This window comes from Enhydra lutris, unplaced genomic scaffold (genome assembly GCF_002288905.1).
Source record: "Enhydra lutris kenyoni isolate GAN:26980312 unplaced genomic scaffold, ASM228890v2 scaffoldscaffold57, whole genome shotgun sequence".
Classification (NCBI taxonomy): domain Eukaryota; kingdom Metazoa; phylum Chordata; class Mammalia; order Carnivora; family Mustelidae; genus Enhydra; species Enhydra lutris.
In genome coordinates, this window is record NW_019154141.1 from 7,891,243 (window position 1) to 7,911,899 (window position 20,657).

A 20,657-nucleotide genomic window follows, 5' to 3' on the forward strand; every position below is an offset into this window, starting at 1 on the left:
CACCTGAGCCGGTCAGATGCTTAACCAACTGAGCACCTTCTCTGTTTTAATAAACTATTTTTATTTTAGTAAAAAATTAAAAACTGATGAACTGTCTGGACTGTTTCCCCAATTTAATTTTCAAACATTCCTTTTATTGTCATTTCTGCTTTCACATTTTTAGCTTCCAAGATCACTTAGGTTTTTTACTTTTATTTTCATAATAAAATTTTATTTCTTGGATGCAGTATCTTCTCTAATAAGAGAAGTTAGTTTCCTTCTGTTGCTTGTATTGCCTCTCTTTTGTCAGAGTTCCTTATTTTCTGTTAGTTTGACTTGGGTTTCTTTGGTTTTATTTTTAAGGGGAGGCATTTAAATGTTGATTGGAAAATCTGTGCCCATGGGTAGAGCTGGTCCACTCACTAGGGTAATCAGGTACGACTGTGACAGTTCTCCCATTTCCTGCTTGGGGGCCATATATTCTTGGATGCTATTGTTCTTGGAGCTGAAGACGGTAAGGATGCTAGGGGGTGTCTCTTTTGCCTGTATTAACCTCTTCTTAATATCCCTGCTTTTATTAAGGACTTTTATCTCCTTCGTCAGCTGTGCCTAGTGTCCTTCAGAGAATTTTTCGGAGTATAAACCTTAGGTCTCCTGCCAGGGTTGAGGATGAACTGGAAAGGGTGAGGGGATTCAGGTGGGCTTTCTATGCCTTTTTGTACTTCACCAGTCTTTCTGTTTTAGCCCCACCATCACCGTCAGAGTATCTTGGGCTTAGAAGTTTGTGAATATTTTAGGGGCGCCTGGGTGGCTCAGTGGGTTGAGCCTCTGCCTTCGGCTCAGGTCATGATCCCGGGGTCCTGGGATCAAGCCCCACATTGGGCTTTCTGCTCGACGGGCAGCCTGCTTCCTCCTCTTTCTCTCTGCCTGCTTCTCTGCCTACTTGTGATCTCCCTCTGTCAAGTAAATAAATAAAATCTTAAAAAAAAAAAAAAAAGTTTGTGAATATTTTAAGGATTTGATGGCAGTAGTAGTCTTGTTTCTTATTTGTTCCTCCCTGAAACCAGGTATAGGTTGCAGTTTTCTTTAGGTTGTTAATTCCATTATCACATGCTTTGTTCACCACTACCATTTTGTCAGCGTATCTCATGTTATAAACATGTTAACTGCCTTGACATCCTGACTTTCAAGTGTTTGGTCTTCTAAGCTTTTTAAGCTTTAGACTTCACCCTTCATCAGTTTGAGATTCTTTTTCAAAGTGTTCCACTTCACTTACCTACAAAAATGAATTTTAGATCTCCCATCAAACCTATATGCCTGACATCCCTGCTACTTACTTCTAGACAAATAGTTCTAGAACTACCCTAGAGTACCCATCTCAGCCAGGACTCTGGTCAGTTACTTAAATTTGATTTTCTAAACTACATGTGAACAAACGTCCTGTCTCTACTACTAAAACACTGAGATATACCTAGAGACAACTCAGAATAAGGCTTTTGTGTATGCCCCTCAGTGCTATGGCTCAGTAACTCCCAAGTTAGTATGCAGATAAATAGGAACCAAAAAAGTAGGCAATAGAGAGAAGTGAGAGTACCCGCTGTCGCCTCCACCGCTTGCTTATGTGGTAATGTTTAACCCCTTGTGCGTTGGTTTCCATTGACAACAGCAACAATGCCTACTTTACAAGACTGATAGGAAAAGTGAGACAGATAATACCTGTAAAGTGCTTAGACTAGTACCTGACAGGTAATTCTCAAATGTTAGATGCTTTCAGTAAATGTATTGTATTATTGTATTAGGTCTCACATTTTTTTTATTATTTGATTTGGCCTACAGTGAATTTAAAATCACAGCTCCAATAAGCTACTATCTGTGTAACTGACTAAACTTTTGAGTTCTTAATCAGATTGTTTTAAGCCATGTCTTTAAGCTTCATATTTAAATTCAGCCAGAGACCCAGGTACAATGTGAACAAGGCCTAGTCCTCCAAGTGTACAGCCAAGTGGTGTATCAACACAAGTAAATAGAAAATTATAAATAGTCTGATAAGAAAATGCAAATGTATAGGGTGCTCTGGAAATATGCAGAACTTCTTTATATGAATTTAAGAGTTAAGGACAGCTTACTAGAAAAAGTGACATTTAGGCTTAGACCTTAAGTAGGAATTTTCTTGAAAAAGGAAAAGTGGGCTGGCTCTAAGCAAAAGTGTATGTGTGAAGACCAGAGGGGAAAAAGATCATGGCTTTGAAAGCAGTTTGGAGGGGCAGCATTAGCGAGTTCACGTAAGGGGAGTATGGTATAGGACAAGCAAAGAGAGGCAAGCAGGAGCCAGCTCATGAGGGTCTTTGAAAGCCTATTAGTAATTTGAATCCTCTCCTAAAATCATTGGAGAGCAATGAAAGGGTTTTAAGTGGGGGAGGTGCTATAATCAGGTTTATATCCAGGAGTGAACACTTGGACTGTAATGTGAAGAATGGCTTGGAGGGAGGCAGTGATGTCCAGGAGACTGGTTCCAGCACTGGAGTGTGTAGGAACCTGGTCGGTTGGAGGCCTGTTGAGCCGGTGGTGAGAGGATTCACCCAAGGCAGAACAAAAGAGATAGAAGTTTACTGAATACACTGCAAGGGAACAGTGGGCAGGACAGCAAAGGAGAGACTGGCCACAAGGAGGCTGGGCGGGGGGCGGCTGTTGTTAAGTGGGGAGTGAGGAAGTGTGGGAACATAGGAAATTTTCCTTTTCTGGTACCTGTGCTGGTCGTAAGTAGCCCATTGGTCAGCTAAGGCCTATGGATATTTTGAGGTGGTGGGTCACTGTATGAGCTTGTTTGCATTCAGCCTGTGGTCGCTGTGGCCCCTTTGACATTACTCAGGTTTCATTGCTCTGTTGCCCAGAAGTAACCTCTACATTCCCCCCGGAGATTGACAATGACAAATCTTTGGGGTATTTGGGCACAGGTCTTCTCTTTAGTAACTGTTTCATGCTGGACCTGGGGGAGAGAGTATACCTACCTAAATTTGTCTGTTTCAGGGGTTCTGTGCAAGTTACAGACCAGAGCTTGATATTATACTAATGTGCTAGTAATAGGTAGTTTGAGTGAGATTCCCTGGTGGCCAGGTCCATGGAATTTAGGGGGTGGAGGCTCTGCAGTGGTATGGGCTGGAATCCCTGTTGAGTCATCATTTGTATGTGGAGTTGTTGGATCCAGCACATAAAAATGTGGACTTTGTTAGAAAAGTAGTAATGTGAATGAAGAGATGTGTAGACTTTCTAAATATTTATAATATGGCCTTAAAACTTAAAAAAAAAAATTGTCCTTGAAGAAAATGAAATCACACTATATCCTGTGCTTTGCTGGATATGTCTCACACAAGCTGTGGTTTGCTGAACTCTGCCTTAGACTCCTTGCTTTTCTAGCCTTGCTTCTACAGTCTTTCTCAATACAGCAGCTAGGATGATCTTGTTAAAACATATTTCAAATCTTGTTACTCCTCTGCTGCACATCTTCTGGTTTCCAGCCTTACTTGGAGTAAAGGCCAGAGTTCATACTGTGGCTGACAAGGCCCTTTATGATTTGCCTTCTGTATTGGTTAGAGCAGACTAACTGATATAATAGGCAACTCCAGATTTTCAGTGACTTCATGCAGTAGCAGTGTATTTTGTATAAAAGTTTCACTCAGCTGGGGGTGGGGGGTGGTGATTCACTGTCTTAGGTTGTTCAAGGACACAAACTGACAGCATCTCCTCCTGTCTCTGGGCGTTGACAGCCAGTCTCCTGACAGGATGTTTATGCCCGCGGTGGGTTAAGGCATGAGGGGATTGATCAGTATTTTATCATACTTGTACATCAAGCTTACCAGTTGGGAAAGTGATTTAATGTGATTTTTTTTCTTTTAATGTTGGTTTGGGGTGGTTTTAGCTGTTTAATAATTGATTCTGGTTCTAGAATTTTGACATATCACGCAGCAGATACTTGCCAAGTTAGGTCTGTTAGGTATAGTTAATAATTGGCGCATGCATCCTGGATAGTTTAGTCCAGAGTTTGTCATTTGAAGCAACAGAAATGAAACTCAAAGTGGCTTAATTTTTAAAAAGGGAATGTATTGGTTTGTATAATTAAAAGTCCGGGGTGGGGGGGGGAAGTCATGCTTTTAAGCACAGCTGGATCCAAGTGTGGCTTCCCTATTTCTCAATTAAAACTTTTAGGTCTCACTTAAGTGGTTTGGCTTTTTTACATACTAGGTGAATTTTTCTGATGTTACTGCTTTACCAAATTACACTTTAAGGTCAAGGTTGCTGGACCAAAAATTTGACCACTTAGAGGCAATGAAATAGGGTTAGGGTTCTACTGATACACTTACGTTACTTGATTATATTTTTGCATGGGATGGCACCATGTGAACCAATTGGCTGTGGTAGAGCTCTTACATACTTGCAGGTGTACGCACAGACAAGTGTAGTAACGCTTTTCCCTGCTCTGCTTGTCTGCAGGCAGTGAAGTGAAATCTGCAAGAGTCCTGCTCGCTCAAGGCCTGCATATAGGAAGGAAGCAGGGGAAAAGCGTTACACTCAGCTTTTGTTCTGCAGCATTTAAAAACACAACAGGTATGTCAGATTTTTGGTCTGTCAGCCTTGACGATGCCCTTTGAAAACTGAGTACTCTGAGATGATAGGGCATGCCATTGCAGTGTTTTTAAAATGTGACTGATAAAAGTTCCTGTAACATTTTTGTTCTTGGAAAGAAATGTCAGAAACTCCTTTAGTGTTATTTGACACTAGCTACTAAAATAGTTTTTTACTAACAAAAATTGTTACTCAGCCTGAGAGTGGTAGATATGATGAAAGAGATAATAAAAATTCTTTTTGGATTTTACTTTTAAGATTTTTTTTTTTAATTTAAATTCAATCCTGTGGGATCGATTGAACTCAAAACATAGTTTGCATTATTTAGCCATACTCTGAAGCATTTGTAGCTTTAGACTATAAAAACAAAAGAAAAATTTTACACTAACTACTTGGTAGTTGCCAAGTTACCCATTCAGTCATGTTGTGTTTTAGGTATATTGGAAAGTCTGACTCGGTTACGATCAGTGTGTGGAATCATAAGAAGATCCATAAAAAACAAGGTGCTGGATTTCTTGGTTGTGTTCGACTTCTCTCCAATGCCATCAACCGCCTCAAAGACACTGGTTGTGAGTAGTTACTAGTGCTTTTTAAAATTAAAAAAAAAAGTATATATATTTGTGTAAAACACACACACACACACTCTCTCTCTCTCTGTCTCTCTCTGTCTCTCTCTGTCTGTCTCTCATATCCCCACACATGTTTTTGGGGGAGGCAGTGATCCAGACACTTAACTTCCTATGTATGTTTGAAACATTGGTAGAAATTCTTGGTTACATTTATTTTATGGACTTTATAAAAAGAATGAAACATTTAAAATATGTGAAACTTGAACTGCATCAGAGCTGCTGCTTAGTATCTAGTGAATTTATTAGTGTTAGGAAAGGTTTGATATCCAAGAGTGAAAAGAAAGGTGTCAAAGTATATATGCCTTTTTTTCTTAGTACTCTTCTCTGGTTTTGGTGGATTTATGAGACAAAGTGAGTTTTTATTTAGGTGATTGGAATGTTTAAGGGGAAATATTATTGAGTAAGAGTGATATATGATGGTAAAAAAAATTTAAAGTTCTGGAAAGGTAAAACATTGAGTGTAAGACAGCTGTATTAACTACTTAATTATAGCTTAGTCTTCCACCAACCTGGGTGTTTAGAAGATCAGGCCAAGATCAACACATTAGAAATGATTTCCATATTGGATTGACAGGTTTAATTAGTATGTGCATAATTCATGTAACCAGGAGACAGGCGTCTTTTGGGGGATTATTTCCATTGGGACATAGATGAAAATGTCTTTTCAACAAAATGTTTTGTTGTTTCTACGGGATTCTTTTTTATATAATATAAAAAATATTGCTAGTTATTATCATGGGGTTTTAGCCCAGATGTCTCTGCCAAACAAAAATTCACCTAGAATCTAGCTGAAGAAATTAATGAAAAACAGAGCAAATTTAGCTTTGAATATTAGATATATTGAGATGACCCCTTTTAATGTAGTATGATATCATAGTCCAGATACATAAATATTGATCTGTTAAAAAGGGAGAAAATTGTGCCAGAAGTCCTGAGTTGGGGGAATTTAAAGGCACCTGAGAATTTCTTGTATCTCTGAGTTGACAGGGTGACCCAGCAGGAAGTAGAGGACTTTGGGATTGGTAAAGGTCTAGCACATAAAAACGAACTGTTTTATGACTCAACCCAGCAGGCAAACTGAAGACTTACAGGCCATATGTATGGCCTTATCTCTGCTTCCATTTAGCCAACATTTATTGAACCTTTAATGTGCCAAGTACTATACAAAACCCTGGTGATAAAAGGTGAAAAAGGCATGGATCCTGTCCCCTTAAGAAGCAAGGGCAAGGGCCTGCTGGCAAAGGGAGAAGGACTCACTGGAGAGACTGAACAAGAGAAGAGAAATTGCTTTGCAGAAGTCCACTATGTAGTGAATTTATCAGTGTCCATTTATTTCGCAAAGGGAAAAATGTCTGTTTTTTGCTGGATAGCCAGGCGCTGTAGTTTTGGGACACAGATTTTTCTTTCTGCTGCCTGTGTTTCATTGCATTAATTCACTTGACCCCTTTGATGTGCTATAATATTTCATTTATCAAACACTTACTGAGCACCCTGATACAGTGTTCTACCAGTTTGGAGTGGAAAATACAAAGACTAATGTACGATCTTCTCCTCTTATCAATTCATAACTTCTTTAAATAGACAGATGGCATATAGCTGTACAAGAATTCAGTTTTAAGTGCTATAATCAAAAGCAACGTGTTGTGGGTGACACTGTTCCCTACTGTGACTGACCAGGTCATTGTGATGCCTGTTCTATAGATGAGGCATGAGAGAGTAAATGAGTTGCCCCTAAATGAGGTAGTAGCCGAACTGACTCAAATCCTTATCTTACAGTTTATACTCAGCTTCTTATTAATACTTGCTTTGTGTAAGTGGAGCTCATTTGAAATGGTTAGATAAAAAATAACAGTGATAATAACTAACATTTATTGAACACTTATATGCCAGGAACTGTGCTACAAGTTTTACGTAATTACCTAATTTGATCCTTAAAAGATATGAGGTGGGTACTACGGTTATATGTGAGAAAATCAAGACTTGGATAAATTGCTTAAGAACAGTAACTATTAAGTGACAAGCCAAGAGTCCGACAAAGCGGTCTGAAATCTTTGGAGAAAAAGTAATTGCCTCTTGGCAATGTATACATCAGTGCCTTACAGTTTTTGAAATCTGAATTTATCAAACTTTGTTAAGACATTTTTACTAATTATATATGCAGTTAAAAATTTTAAACATTGGCTTCATCTTTAAAACATTATTATTTAAATGATAGGCCTGATTGCCATTGGTTTATGGAAGTTTACCATCACTGTATAGATGTTAGAAGCTCTGATACCAGCTTATTTTTTTTTTTAATTTTATTTTTTATAAACATATAATAGATTTTTATCCCCAGGGGTACAGGTCTGTGAATCGCCAGGCTTACACACTTCACAGCACTCACCATAGCACATACCCTCCCCAATGTCCATAATCCAGCTTATTTTTTAATTGCTTTTTTTGTTGATTTGAAATAGATCAGAGGTTGGATCTGTGCAAACTTGGGCCAAATGACAATGATACGGTTAGAGGACAGATAGTAGGTAAGTGGAATTTATAAAGTCATGTGAAATTTTGGCATCATTCAGACTGACCGAAATTCTAAATATCTTTTAAATCCAAGTGCACTAACTACAGCTTCATTGTATTGGCTTGAGTTAAATGAGTCACATAAAAAGTTTCAAACAGTGGATCCAGGTTCCAGGCTACGTTAATTTAAAGAATTTTAAAAAACCAAACCCTCGAACTATAAATAATGTTTAAAAAAAAAAAAAAAGAAAGAAAAGGAGGCTCCTAATGTGAAAAACTATTGCTCCTTTAGACATTCTTTTAAAGACAGACTTTATACATGGTCTGAAACTTTTCTAAAAATAGTTCTTAAACTGGTTTTTGAGTAAGAATATTTTATTGAACTTTGTTTAAACTTTACAGTTTTAAGGAGCGCCTGGGTGGCTCAGTGGGTTAGGCCTCTGCTTTTGGCTCAGATCATGATCTCAGTCCTGGGATTGAGCCCTGCATTGTGCTCTCTGCTGAGCAGGGAGCCTGCTTCCCCCTCTCTCTCTGCCTGCCTCTCTGCCTACTTGTGATCGCTCACTCTCTGTCAAATAAATAAATAAAATATTTACCAAAAAAATCACTTTACAGTTTTAAAATAATCAGTGCTAATTGAAAAGAATATGAGGAATGATAGAATACTGATTGGAAAAAGGGAGAAGTTGCTATCTTACTCGTAAGACAGTGGGCTATCTTGAATTGACTCAGAGGAAGGGTTTTTTGTTTTAAAGATCTTATATATTTATTTGACAGAGCACAGCAAGAGAGGGAACACAAGCAGGGGGAGTGGGAGAGGGAGAAGCAGGCTTCCTTTGGAGCAGGGAGCCTGATGGGTGAGTTGATCCCAGGACTCTGGGATCATGACCTGAGCCAAAGGCAGATGCTTAACGACTGAGCTACCCAGGTGCCCCAGAGGAAGGGCTTTATACAAAATTTCCTGAGACTCAAGAATTGATGGATTGATCTTTGATCAAGATACATAGTGTGTGGGTCTCCTGGGTGGCTTAGATGGTTGGACGTCTGTCTGCCTTTGGCTCAGGTCATGATCTCCAAGTCCTGAAATGGGTTCCCAGCTCAGCAGGGAGTCTGCTTCTCCCTCTTCCTCTGCCTCTCCCCCTGCTTATGCTCTTTCTGTCTCTCTCAAATGACTAAATAAAAAAAAAAAAAATCTTTAAAATAAATAAATAAATAAACCAAAAACAAGACACACAGTGTGGTAGGACACCAAGTTGGGCTCCTTTGAGGCTTCTTAAAGAAGAAGACATAACTGGAATCTTACCACTTCAGTATAGAGCAGAATTTAAGATAAGTTGATTGCATTATGAACCTATCAGAGAGGTTTTAGTTACTGAAGTTACTTTTGAAGGGCTTCGTTTCTCAAGGGAATGAATTGGGTTCATAGTGAATCGTCAGAGTAGCAACATGACAAAGTCCTATGATAGTTACCATAGGGAAATGTCTGCACTACAGCCTAATTGAGAATTCCTGTCATTCTTGGATTGAGAAGGGAGTAAAAAAACTCAAATGCTGGCATATAAGACTTTTTTTTAAGATTTTATTTATTTATTTATTTGACAGAGACACAGTGAGACAGGGAGCATAAGCAGGGTTGAGTGGGAGAGGGAGAGGGAGAAGAAGGCTTCCTGTGGAGCAGGAAGTCTGATGCAGGGCTCCATACCAGGACCCCAGGGTCATGACCCCAGCCGAGGGCAGCCGCTTAACGACTGAGCCACCTGGACACTCCGACATATAAAAGACTTGATCTCAGCCAAAAGGCCAAGAAGCGATATATAAGACTTAAATGTGATTGTTCTTACTTTGATTTGGTATGTTATGTAATTTTTGCCAACTAATGTCCAGTAGTAACAAAATAGTCCCACTAGGTGTAGATGGCATTTATAAAAACAGCAGACTTTCCTTTGTCAGTAATTAGAAATAAACCTATGGAGTATATTATATAAAAAAGGAAAGCTTTTCTTTAAAATGTGTGTGTGTTTAAATTTGAAGCTTTTGTGTGAATTTGGTTATCATAGTAGAGATATGTTGGACTCAAACATTATGCTTTATTGTCTTGCCATTTAAAAACGGAATAAATTAAAAAAAAAAATCAAAACCAGAATGAGTTCTAGTTCTTACTGAATTAGACCTTTACAAATAATCATGCATAGATGTATATAACATCCTTTGGGAAATGGAGAAAAGTACACTAGAATACTAACTTTAAAAAAATATATATCCCTTTCTAATAATTTTATATACATTTATATATGTATATTTTTTATGATTTTTGTTCATTGAATATAAAATTTTTGTTTTCACTTACTGTAACCATTATTAGTGTTTATAGTTAGTGATTTTAGAGGCTGAATTATATTAATATGTCATAACTTAATTACTAGACTTTTAAGTTTTTTTTTGTTTTTTGTTTTTTGTTTTTTTTTGCTATTGTAACATTGAAACTTGCAAGCATTTTTGGACACTTAGCTTTATCCTATTTTTGGAGTATTACCATAGAGAAAAATCTCCCAAATTGAGACAACTGATACAAGGTTATAAATCCTCTCCCTTGTTTTTGAATCTGTTACTCAATTCTTCGCATCTCTTGTGAGGTTTTTCTTTTTTTGTTATAAAATCAAATAAAAATATAGACAGAGAACATAAGGAGCAACCATAATATGCCATCGTGGTCATTACCTTGATGTATATACCTTTTTTAAATTTTTTATTTATTTTTATTTATTTTTAAAGATTTTATTTATTTATTTGACAGAGAGATCACAAGTAGGCAGAGCAGCAGGCTGGGCAGTGTGGAGGGGAGCAGGCTCCCTGTTGAGATAAGAGCCTGATTTGGGGGCCCAGAGATCATAACCTGATCCCAAGGCAGAGGTTTAACCCACTGAGCCACCCAGCGCCCCGTACTTTTTTTTTTTTTTTTTTAAAGATTTTATTTATTTATTTGACAGAGAGAGATCACAAGTAGGCAGAGAGGCAGGCAGAGAGAGAGAGAGGGAAGCAGGCTCCCTGCCGAGCAGAGAGCCCGATGCGGGGCTCGATCCCAGGACCCTGGGATCATGACCTGAGCCGAAGGCAGAGGCTTAACCCACTGAGCCACCCAGGCGCCCCCCCCGTACCTTTTTTTAATATAATGTTACACTGTGCAGAATTTTAAATAACCTGATTTAATCTGTCCTAAACATCTTTTGTTGTTTGTTCATGGATGCATTTTAATGTTGTATAGCAGTCCATGGTGGACACATAATTAATTCAGCTGTGTGTTATTGCTGGATATTTAGATTGTTTCTGATGTTTTAATGTTAGGAACAGTGTTCTCAAAAACACAATAGTTCTATGGTTCATTTTACATTTTGCTAGGATTAGGCCATTTAAAAACACAAACTCACCTAAAAATTGCTTAGGTGTTTTGTAATACAGCAGTCTGGAGTTGAAGCTTATGAAATCCTTAATTTTGAGACTTAATATTATTCTAAACTCGCTAATGAAAAAATACATAGTTTTTGCAGGGATTATATTTGGGTAAGCATTTCGCTTAGCTTTTCTGTATAAAAACTGGTTAATACTGTTATTAGTGCAATTTCCATATAACATTATGTTTACATTCACTGAGGAAAGGTATGTTACAATGTCACCTATAAATGAAATTCATATAAAGGTGTAACGTATTGAACTTTCTGATTTTTCAGAATTTTTGCAGAGCTGGAAGATTTCAGAATTTTGGAACCCTTCCTAGAATGAAGGGTCCTTAGATGTCGTACTTTATATAGTAACTGGTTAATTGTTTAAAAGTTGGGTTGGGGCACCTGGGTGGCTCAGTCTTTAAGCGTCTGCCTTCAGGTCATGATCCCAGCGTCCTGGGATGGAGCACCGGGCTCCCTGCTCAGTGGGAAGCCTGCTTCTCCCTTCCTCTCCCCCTGCTTGTGTTCCCTCTCTCGCTGTCTCTTTCTCTCTGTCAAGAAATAAATAAAAATCTTAAAAGATAAAAAAATAAAAGTTGGATTATAGTCACATTTGCCTGTTCCTGTTTTATCTTTTGGGAGAATTGCCAAAAATAGAATTAAAGAATATTAGAGCAGCAAGGGGACAGACATACCAGTTAGCCTAACTTCCTCATAATTTAGATTATCTAAACTTCAAGAATGTTAAGTGTTTTGTTGAAGGTCATTTACCAAACTAAGTGTTAGAGCCTGATCTAGACCTTACGTCTCTTGCTTCCAAATTTATAGTAGTAGTTTTACACCACACTACATGATTATGTACTATTTTAACTCATGGAATCTAAGTATTACCTGATTGCCAGAATCCAGTTTCTTGGGTTTTGTTTTCTGTTTTTTCAAGATTTATTTATTTATTTATTTTTAAGATTTATTTTAGAGGGCACCAGGGTGGCTCAGTTGTTTAAGTGTCTGCCTTTGGCTCAGGTCATGATCCTAGTGTCCTGGGATCTAGTCCCACCGCAGGCTTCATGCTCAGTAGGGAGTCTGCTTCTCCCTCTCCCTCTCCCCGCTACTCATGCTTGCTCTCTCTCTCTCTTTCTCTCACGAAAATAAATAAATAAAATCTTAAAAAAAAAAATAAAGACTTTAGAGAGCAAGAGCAGGAGGGGCAGAAGGAGACGGGGAGAGAATCTCAAGCAGACTTGATCTCACAACCCCGAGATCACAACCTAAGTCCAAACCGAGAGTTGGACGCTCAACTGACTGTGCCACTCAGAAGCCCCTCTTTGTTTTTTTAAAGGTGTGTTAAGAATTAAACCCAAATTAATGTGAACTTTTCCAGTTCCTCTGTATGTGAATATACCTTTCATGTGTTATGCCTGTTTTGACTATAGTAGAGGCCTTGCATTGCACCATTACAATGGTCGAAAAGGATTTAAACTCTCCTCCATGACCACAATAAAAGACAAAATCATAAAATTTTAATATCACTCCTAAATGGAAAAAGAAATTACAGATTTATTAAAAGCTGAAGATTTCATTCTGGAGTATTAAATAAGCTAGATGTCTTTTAAAGATATATATTTTAAATTGCAATAAATCTTTCTAGTTTTCCAACTCTTAGTAATTTTTTCGTTGTCTTACAGTAAGTCTTCAGTCCAGAGACCGAATAGGCACAGGAGGACAAGTTGTGGACTGCAGTCGTTTATTTGATAATGATTTACCAGATGGGTAAGCTGAGATCATTAGAGAAATATGTTGATAACATCCTTCAAATAATGACAAATAAATTGGTATTTATTGTATGCTTAACTTTAGAAATTTGCCGAACAGTTCCAGAATCTAGATTTTTCTTATTTTTTTTAAAGATTTTATTTATTTATTTAATAGACAGAAATCACAAGTAGGCAGAGAGGCAGGCGGAGAGAGAGGGGAAAGCAGGCTCCCTGCTGAGCAGAGAGCCCGATGTGGAGCTCGATCCCAGGACCTGGGATCATGACCTGAGCCGAAGGCAGAGGCTTTAACCCACCAAGCCACCCAGGCGCCCCTAGATTTTTCTTATACTTGGAAAAATAGCAAGGAATCTTGTCAAGACAAATTTATAAAATAAACCATTAATTAGATACATTAAATTTGGGGGTAGCTGGTTGGTTTAATCGTTAAGTGTCTGCCTTTGGCTCAGGTCATGATCCTAGGGTCCTGGGATTGAGCCCCACATTGGGCTCCCTGCTCCACAGGAAGCCTGCTTCTCCCTCTCCCACTCTCCCTGCTTGTGTTCTCTCTCTCTCTGCCAAATAAATAAATAAGTAAAATCTTAAAAAATAATTTTAGGAAATTTTAAAAAGTAAAAGAACAACTTTCTTGTTTGATTAAATTATTCAAAACCGGGTATAAAAGTGCTGAATCTGAGACATTACTCCATTTGGAGGAATGGGATAGAGATTCGTGAAGTAAAAAATTTTAACAACATAGAAACATTTATTGTTGGGCGCTTGGGTGGCTCAATCGTTAGGTGTCTGCCTTCAGTTCGGGTCATGATCCCAGGGTTCTGGGATCGAGCCCCACATCAGGCTCCCTGCTCAGCGGGAAGCCTGCTTCTCCCTCTTCCACTCTCCCTGCTTGTGTTCCCTCTCTCCCTGTTTCTCTCTCTGTTAAATAAGTAAAATCTTTAAAAAAAAAAAAAAAAAGGAAAAGAAACATTTATGAACCTGTGTGTGTCAGGTACAGTTAGAAGCACTTTCTGTGATGCGTTAGATCATTTAACTCACGTGTGTGATTCTGGAATTAGACTGGGTTCTAATCCTTAGTCTTCTGATTTACAAGCTTTGTGAATTTAGTTAGTTTATTTAACTTCTGTAAGCATTGGTTTATATTATAGAAGAGGATTGTGATAATAGTATTTATGCCATAAATTGGGAGGATTAAATGAAATCATTCATATAAAGCACTTAGCACAATGTTTTGCATATACTAAGTGCTTAGTAAATAATTAGCTGCTATTATTACTCTTGCTGTACTGTTGTCAGATTAAAAACACTGGGACTCAGAGAAGTTAAGTAAACTAGCCTTGAAGGTCTCAGTGAATGGTAGAGCTAGAATGCAGACGTGTAAGCCTGGGTTCCAAAGCTCATACTTTTGATTACTGTTCTGTCTTTGAAACCAGCGCTGACACTGTTCTGACTTTATTTTTAACTTTCAAAATACGTTTAATTAACACTAGTGAGGTGTAGTTTATATACAATAAGTTATTTAAAGTATGTAATTGGTTGGGTTTTGACTTAAATTATTTTTGATCCGAAATTTCACATCCAAGCCAAGGTATTCACTCATTTTATTTAAACTCTTAAAAATCGCCATAATTTAAGTCTGTTTATAAAGCACTGTAGTTCCTTGATACATATATTAACTCTTATGGCTGAAGTAGATTATGGTAATTTTGAAGGGGAAGTTTAGTGTGAAATAACTTATCAGTATTAAGAGCTTACAAAATTTAAGGCTTATTCTACACTTTATAGTACTTTATAGTACTTTCTTCCCCATTTGTTTTATATCACAGACTTTAAAAATTCCGGTTTGGTCTACATTTTATAATATAGTCGTACATGTATATAATTTATATATTAATTGATAAGCACTACATTTTGTGCTTTGTTATCACAGGGCAAAAGACCTTTTAAGCATCTCTTTATTTCCTATTTTTTATGGCTCCCAAACCTCTGCGAGGTTTTGGTGGAAATACTAACATTACCACATTTCTGTGGTCATTCACCGATATATTTTTACATATATATATATATATATATACATATATATATATATATATATACATATTTTGTTGTTGTTGTAACATGCATTAAAAAGTTACTGAGGAGGAAGTATCATTGTTTTTTAAAAAATAGTTTGGGTAGGCTAAATGCTTTTAAAAGCTTTTATAGGGGCACCTGTGTGGCTCAGTGGGTTAAAGCCTCCGCCTTGGGCTCAGGTCATGATCCCAGGGTCCTGGGATTGAGCCCCGCATCGGGCTCTCTGCTCAGCAGGGAGCCTGCTTCCCCCACCCCTCCTCTGCCTACCTTTCCGCCTACTTGTGATCTCTGTCAAATAAATAAATAAAATCTTAAAAAAATAAAAAGGTTTTATATACTTTTATGTTAATTTTGAAAATTAGGTGTGATTTTTATTTTTAGTATGGCCCCCCCACAAATTCTGGAGAAATTAGTATAATTTAATTGAGTGTTGACATTATTGTAGAATTCTGAGTTAGGCTGATGGAGAATATTAGCCACACCTCAGTGCAAACATTTTAGAAGCTTCAGAATTCCAGAAGATACATTGTACAGTTTTAAAATAAGCTGAAAAAAATTCCAGTTTCTATTGATTTTTCAGTTGTCATTCCTGATTTATCATAGCAGATGTCTTCCTGGCTCAATTTTGCACTAAAAACATTCTGTATCTACCTTCCTATTGATGCCTTATCTCTCAATTTTTATTTAAGCTGGGAGGAAAGGAGAACTGCCTCTGGAAGAATTCAGTATCTGAACCACATAACAAGAACTACACAGTGGGAACGCCCAACACGGTAAGAACTTACAAATGTCTTCCCGTGGTCTCTGCTTTTTGCCTTCCTGAAATTGCCACTTTCTGTTTATCTGTCAGCTTTACCAGATTTCCTTTCTTGGTTTATACTGCTGAAGATCAGTAGATCTTACAGCAAGTGCCACTATTATTTCCAAAAGTCATTTTCAATAAAGATTGTTTAGCAGGTCATCCTGTTATTGTAGCTCAGGGCCAGTGATGTTACTTAATAAATATTTATTAAATGAGTTAACAATAAATTGAGAAGTCCTCTTATTTCTTATTTTTCAAGAATAAGAAAAACTCTTGAAAATTTTTTTCAAAACTTTGAAAATTTTTTTAATTCAATTATTGAATGGCTGTAACAAAATATAGATACTGGATCTTTATTTGTTCAGTCATGTTGGGGTATGATTATGTTATATTGCATCCAGTAAGGTCTGTGATCAAGATAAGAACCAGATGTTCTGAGACCATATGGAGGGCAGGGTAAGGGGATGTTAGAACCTGCAAAGGAAAACTCTGAAGGAGAATTTCTGAACTAAATCTTTAAGAATGTTAGAATTTATCAGATAGGGGAAGGTGATGAAAAGTATTGAGAGTAGTGGTAACAGCTATCATTCAGTTCACCAAATGGTTATATGCCAGTTACTGTGCTCAACATTTATGCTGTAACAGTAAACAAGGCAGAAGGGCCTTCATGGAGCTTGCTGTAGAAAGGCATGGGGATGCAAGATAATTTTTAGAAATTCCCAAGGAAGCACTTTTTATTTTTCTTTTCATTTTTAAAGATTTTATTATTTGGGGTGCCTGGGTGACTCAGTTGATTAAGCGTCTGCCTTTGGCTCAGGTCACAGATCCAGGCTCCCTGCTCGGTGGGGAGCCTGCTTCTCCCTCTCACTCTGCAGCCTCCCTGCTTGTGTGCGTGCTCTCTCTCTCTCTCTCTCTCTCTCTGTCAAGTAAATAAGATGTTAAAAAAAAAAAAAGATTTTATTTATTTATTTATGTGTGTGTGAGAGAGAGCTTGCATGTGCCCCAGACAGGGTGGAGGGGCAGCAGGAGGGGAGAGACAGAGACGAAATCTCAAGCAGGCCCCATGCTCAGCTCGGAGCCAGACTTGGGGCTCAATCTTGTGACCCTAAGATCATGACTTGAATCGAAATCAAGAGTCAGACATTTAACCAGTGGAACCACCCTGGTACCGTGGATGTACTTTTTTTTTTAAGTAACTGAAAATGAATAGGATAAGTGGCTGAATTTCCTTTTCTTGTTTGTTTGTTTTGTTTAAGTAAGAACATTTTTTTGCTACCTCTGTTGAGTGTTTGTTTTGCCCTCCATCCCCCCTTTTCCTGAGCAGGAATGGCACCAGACACAGAACATCAAATGCTTCTCTTAAGTTATACCTACTCTTATTTATTGGGAATTGGTTGCTTAACTCATTAAGTCATAGTTTCCCTCTTACCTTATAATTCTCAGGTAAAAGCTTAGCTCATGTTGCCTTTTAAAAAATGCTTGTTTGAGAGTTGTTTTCTAGTATTAAACTGCCAATGATATATTGAAGTGAACCCATTTTTACTGTATCTGAGCGTAAATGAAGGTGTACTTTTGTCCGTGCTTTAGTGAAGTCCCATTTCCTTCTAACTCATTTAACTGATGAAACTGACTTTAATTTTCCACGGGTATAAAGTTGATTGTAGCTGTAAATGTTAGTTTAAAAATTAACTCTTGATTATCCTTTTATATTTTTGATGACCTATCAGTATACTGGAAGTGTTTTGAAGAGACACCGTTGTCTTTATTCATTCAATAAATATTTACTGAGATACTCTTATATATGCCAAGCACTGTTCTAGGTGCAGGGGATATATATAGTGGGAAACAAACTAGGTGAACTTTCTTCTCTCAATAAAGAAACATACTAGTAAGGGAAAACAAGGATGCAGATAAAAAATGATCAAATAATTGCTGTGCTGAGAAAGTAAGGTGAGGTACTTATCAAAAGCCTGGGTGACTGCCTTAGAATTGAAGGTCAGGAAGGACCTCTCAGACATATAAGCTTAAACTATGATTTAAATCACAAAAAGGAGCCTGGCCTAGGGAGAGTAGGAGCAAAGGGCATTCTGGATGGGAGGGAGAACTCCCTTCTAGTCCTAAAGGTAAAACAGTCTTGGCAAATTCAAGGAATAGGAGGAATGTCAGTATGGCCAGAGTGGAGTGGGAGAAAGATGGGAAGTCAGGTCCGAGAGGTAGGCTGAGGCTAAGTCAGGTAGTTCTCACATCTACAGATATATGTGGATTTCATATAAAATGTAATTAAAATCAGTTTAAAATGACTTAAATCCATAACTGACAGTGTGCCTGTAACATGAGTTTGTTCGGTGTTTAGAGGCGTCACGCTTGCTTTTATTCAGTTCTTGAAATCATTATATTTGGGTTGATCATTCCGTTTCCTAGTGATTATTCCTGCAGTACAGACATTGTCTAGAGAACTCTACCTTTGATATCTCAGTTGAGTAACTTTTTATCCCTGTTACTTTTCAATAGACCAGCATCTGAATATTCAAGTCCTGGCAGACCTCTTAGCTGCTTTGTTGATGAGAACACTCCAATTAGTGGAACAAATGGTGCAACATGTGGACAGTCTTCAGATCCCAGACTGGCTGAGAGGAGAGTCCGGTCACAGCGACATAGAAATTACATGAGCAGGACACATTTACATACTCCTCCAGACCTACCGGAAGGCTATGGTATGACTAGCAGAGGAAAAACAAAAGTGTGGCTTACTGATTTCAGCTTGCTAAGAAAGCCAGAAAATCAGCTTTAAAGAAGTTATTAATCTGGGTTTAGGGATTCTACATGAAAATGAATGTGTAAAATCTCCCAATCTGAAAAGTCTTTGAAGTGGTAGAAGACTACCTAACCGGCAGTTTGACTTGGGCTAGTCGTTTAACCTCAGTCCTTTTGCTCTTTGATAATGAAATGAGATGAATGATGCCTCTCCTTGTCTCAGAGGTATCCGGAAGAGCATATGTAACAATGTGAGGTTACTTGCAAATGGGCAGTCTGTAAAGGTAAGGTGGTATTGTTGTTACAGATAACAGTAATCTGAAGTCAGACCTGCGACGCAATTTTCTAGACCTACATATTTAGAAGTGCCATCAGAAATACGCTTTGAAGTTATTTATATCTTCGTATTGTCTATAATTTTGGATTATCTGCATGATTTGGGTTATTGTTGTAAATGATTTAGTCACTTTTATGTTTGTGTAAAATTATTATAATCTTATATAATTTTCTAAATTGTAGAATTTCATGTGGAAGAGGACTTGAGTCTTCTAGTTGGTACAGAACTTTCTAAATCACAACCTGTGAATACTCTTGTAGATACTATTAACTCAGCTGTCTTCTTTCTTGCTAAAAGTTAGCGGAAATAATTACAGCCTTACCCTCCCAGCAGCCTGTAGATAAACCATATCTGGGCTTATGGTGACACCTAATGACCAACACTGGGAATCGCCTGATCTAACCTGAGTTTTGTTTTTCCTCTACAGTATGTTTTAACCTGTTCTGCAAGTGCATGATTCTAGCTTTATTTTTTTAAATATGTTTTAACTCTTTAATTAAAAAAAAAAGAAAAGAAAAGAAACCAATTTGTCCATTAACTGTGCTGTGCTGCGCAGGTTAACCTGAGTAGCACAGTAATGAGACCGCGGCCTTGGGAGACAGACAGACCTGGGTTATATCCTGGCTTTGCTGCACATTAGATGTGTGGCATTGGGCACAGTATTTAATTTCTCTGAGCCTCAGTTTTATCTTCCATAAAATGGGGAAATTAGTGATGATTCCAAGTGATGGTTTCATGTGAAGTGGCTGACAGTTTCCAGCACAGAAAGCACTTAGTAAACTTTGCCTGTTACTGTTAATGTTCAGACCTTAGAGTGAAGTATTTTCTGTCATTTCTCTTTAATTGAGGTTATAAGGCAAGCAGTTCGGAGTGGGGTGGTTATATTTTACAATATTACGTGTGATTTGGATTAAAAAGAAATTTTGTACAACCAAAACCTAGGAGTAAAGCAGGTACCAAGGCTGAAAGTATCTCAGCTTTCATCTGTCACCAATTTTAAACATTTTCGTGTTTATGATTTTAAGAAGCTTAAAGTTTAAATTGACTGTATTATAGGTGTCTAAACAAGTGTATACTAATACATATTAACAATAGTTGTTTTACATGTTGGAATTTTTCATTAGATTTTGTTTAAAGATAAGTGGTTCTTCTATTGCTTAAAAACACAATTAAGACTAAAAACCACTGTTGAAGAAACTTTTCCACAGATTCCTTCCCTTTTGTCCTGGCTTCCTTACTCTCTTCCCAGGGCCTTGGAGTTAATTTTGCCTTCGACTTTTTCTCCCCAGAATGCATGCTTGTTCTTTGGTCTTCCTCTTTCTAACTTGCTTATTTTTGCATCTTTGTCCGTTTTTGACTATAGAGTGTCTCCCCCTTTAAAATGGCTCATTTCGTCTCTTTTTCCTTCGTTTGCGTTTAAATGGTAGTCTTGAGGAAACACCTCTCTCAAGAAAAAAACTTAAGTTTTGTTATAAAATTAGGCGTAATAAACAAGCATTACCAGCCTGCAAACCCTTTGAAAGTTTTTGCAAGTCCTTGGAGAACCCCCCACAGTTGGCTAGCCTCTTCCTCTGAGCTTTCTTTTATTCCCCCTCAGGCTCCACTTTAAGGCAAACAAGAGATCATTTCTTCGTGTTAGTTTTGTTGAAATATTGGTACTGCTACAATCTTGTTTTCTCTTTTCCATAGCAACATGTTTAGTATTTAAGCCACATTGTAAGTGTTGTTGGCTTTCAGATAGGTGGC

General features: G+C 37.7%; 1 protein-coding gene across 1 annotated transcript in view; it reads left to right on the forward strand.

The window, feature by feature from the left end:
• Positions 1 to 20,657, forward strand: part of LOC111158164 (SMAD specific E3 ubiquitin protein ligase 2) — a 115,449-nt gene that overhangs the window by 71,751 nt on the left and 23,041 nt on the right. Inside the window, exons 4-8 of the mRNA XM_022520061.1 lie at positions 5,035 to 5,168; positions 7,688 to 7,753; positions 12,862 to 12,946; positions 15,708 to 15,791; positions 18,332 to 18,534. Coding sequence (XP_022375769.1) covers positions 5,035 to 5,168; positions 7,688 to 7,753; positions 12,862 to 12,946; positions 15,708 to 15,791; positions 18,332 to 18,534 — 572 coding nt within the window. The remainder of the gene's footprint in view (positions 1 to 5,034; positions 5,169 to 7,687; positions 7,754 to 12,861; positions 12,947 to 15,707; positions 15,792 to 18,331; positions 18,535 to 20,657) is intronic.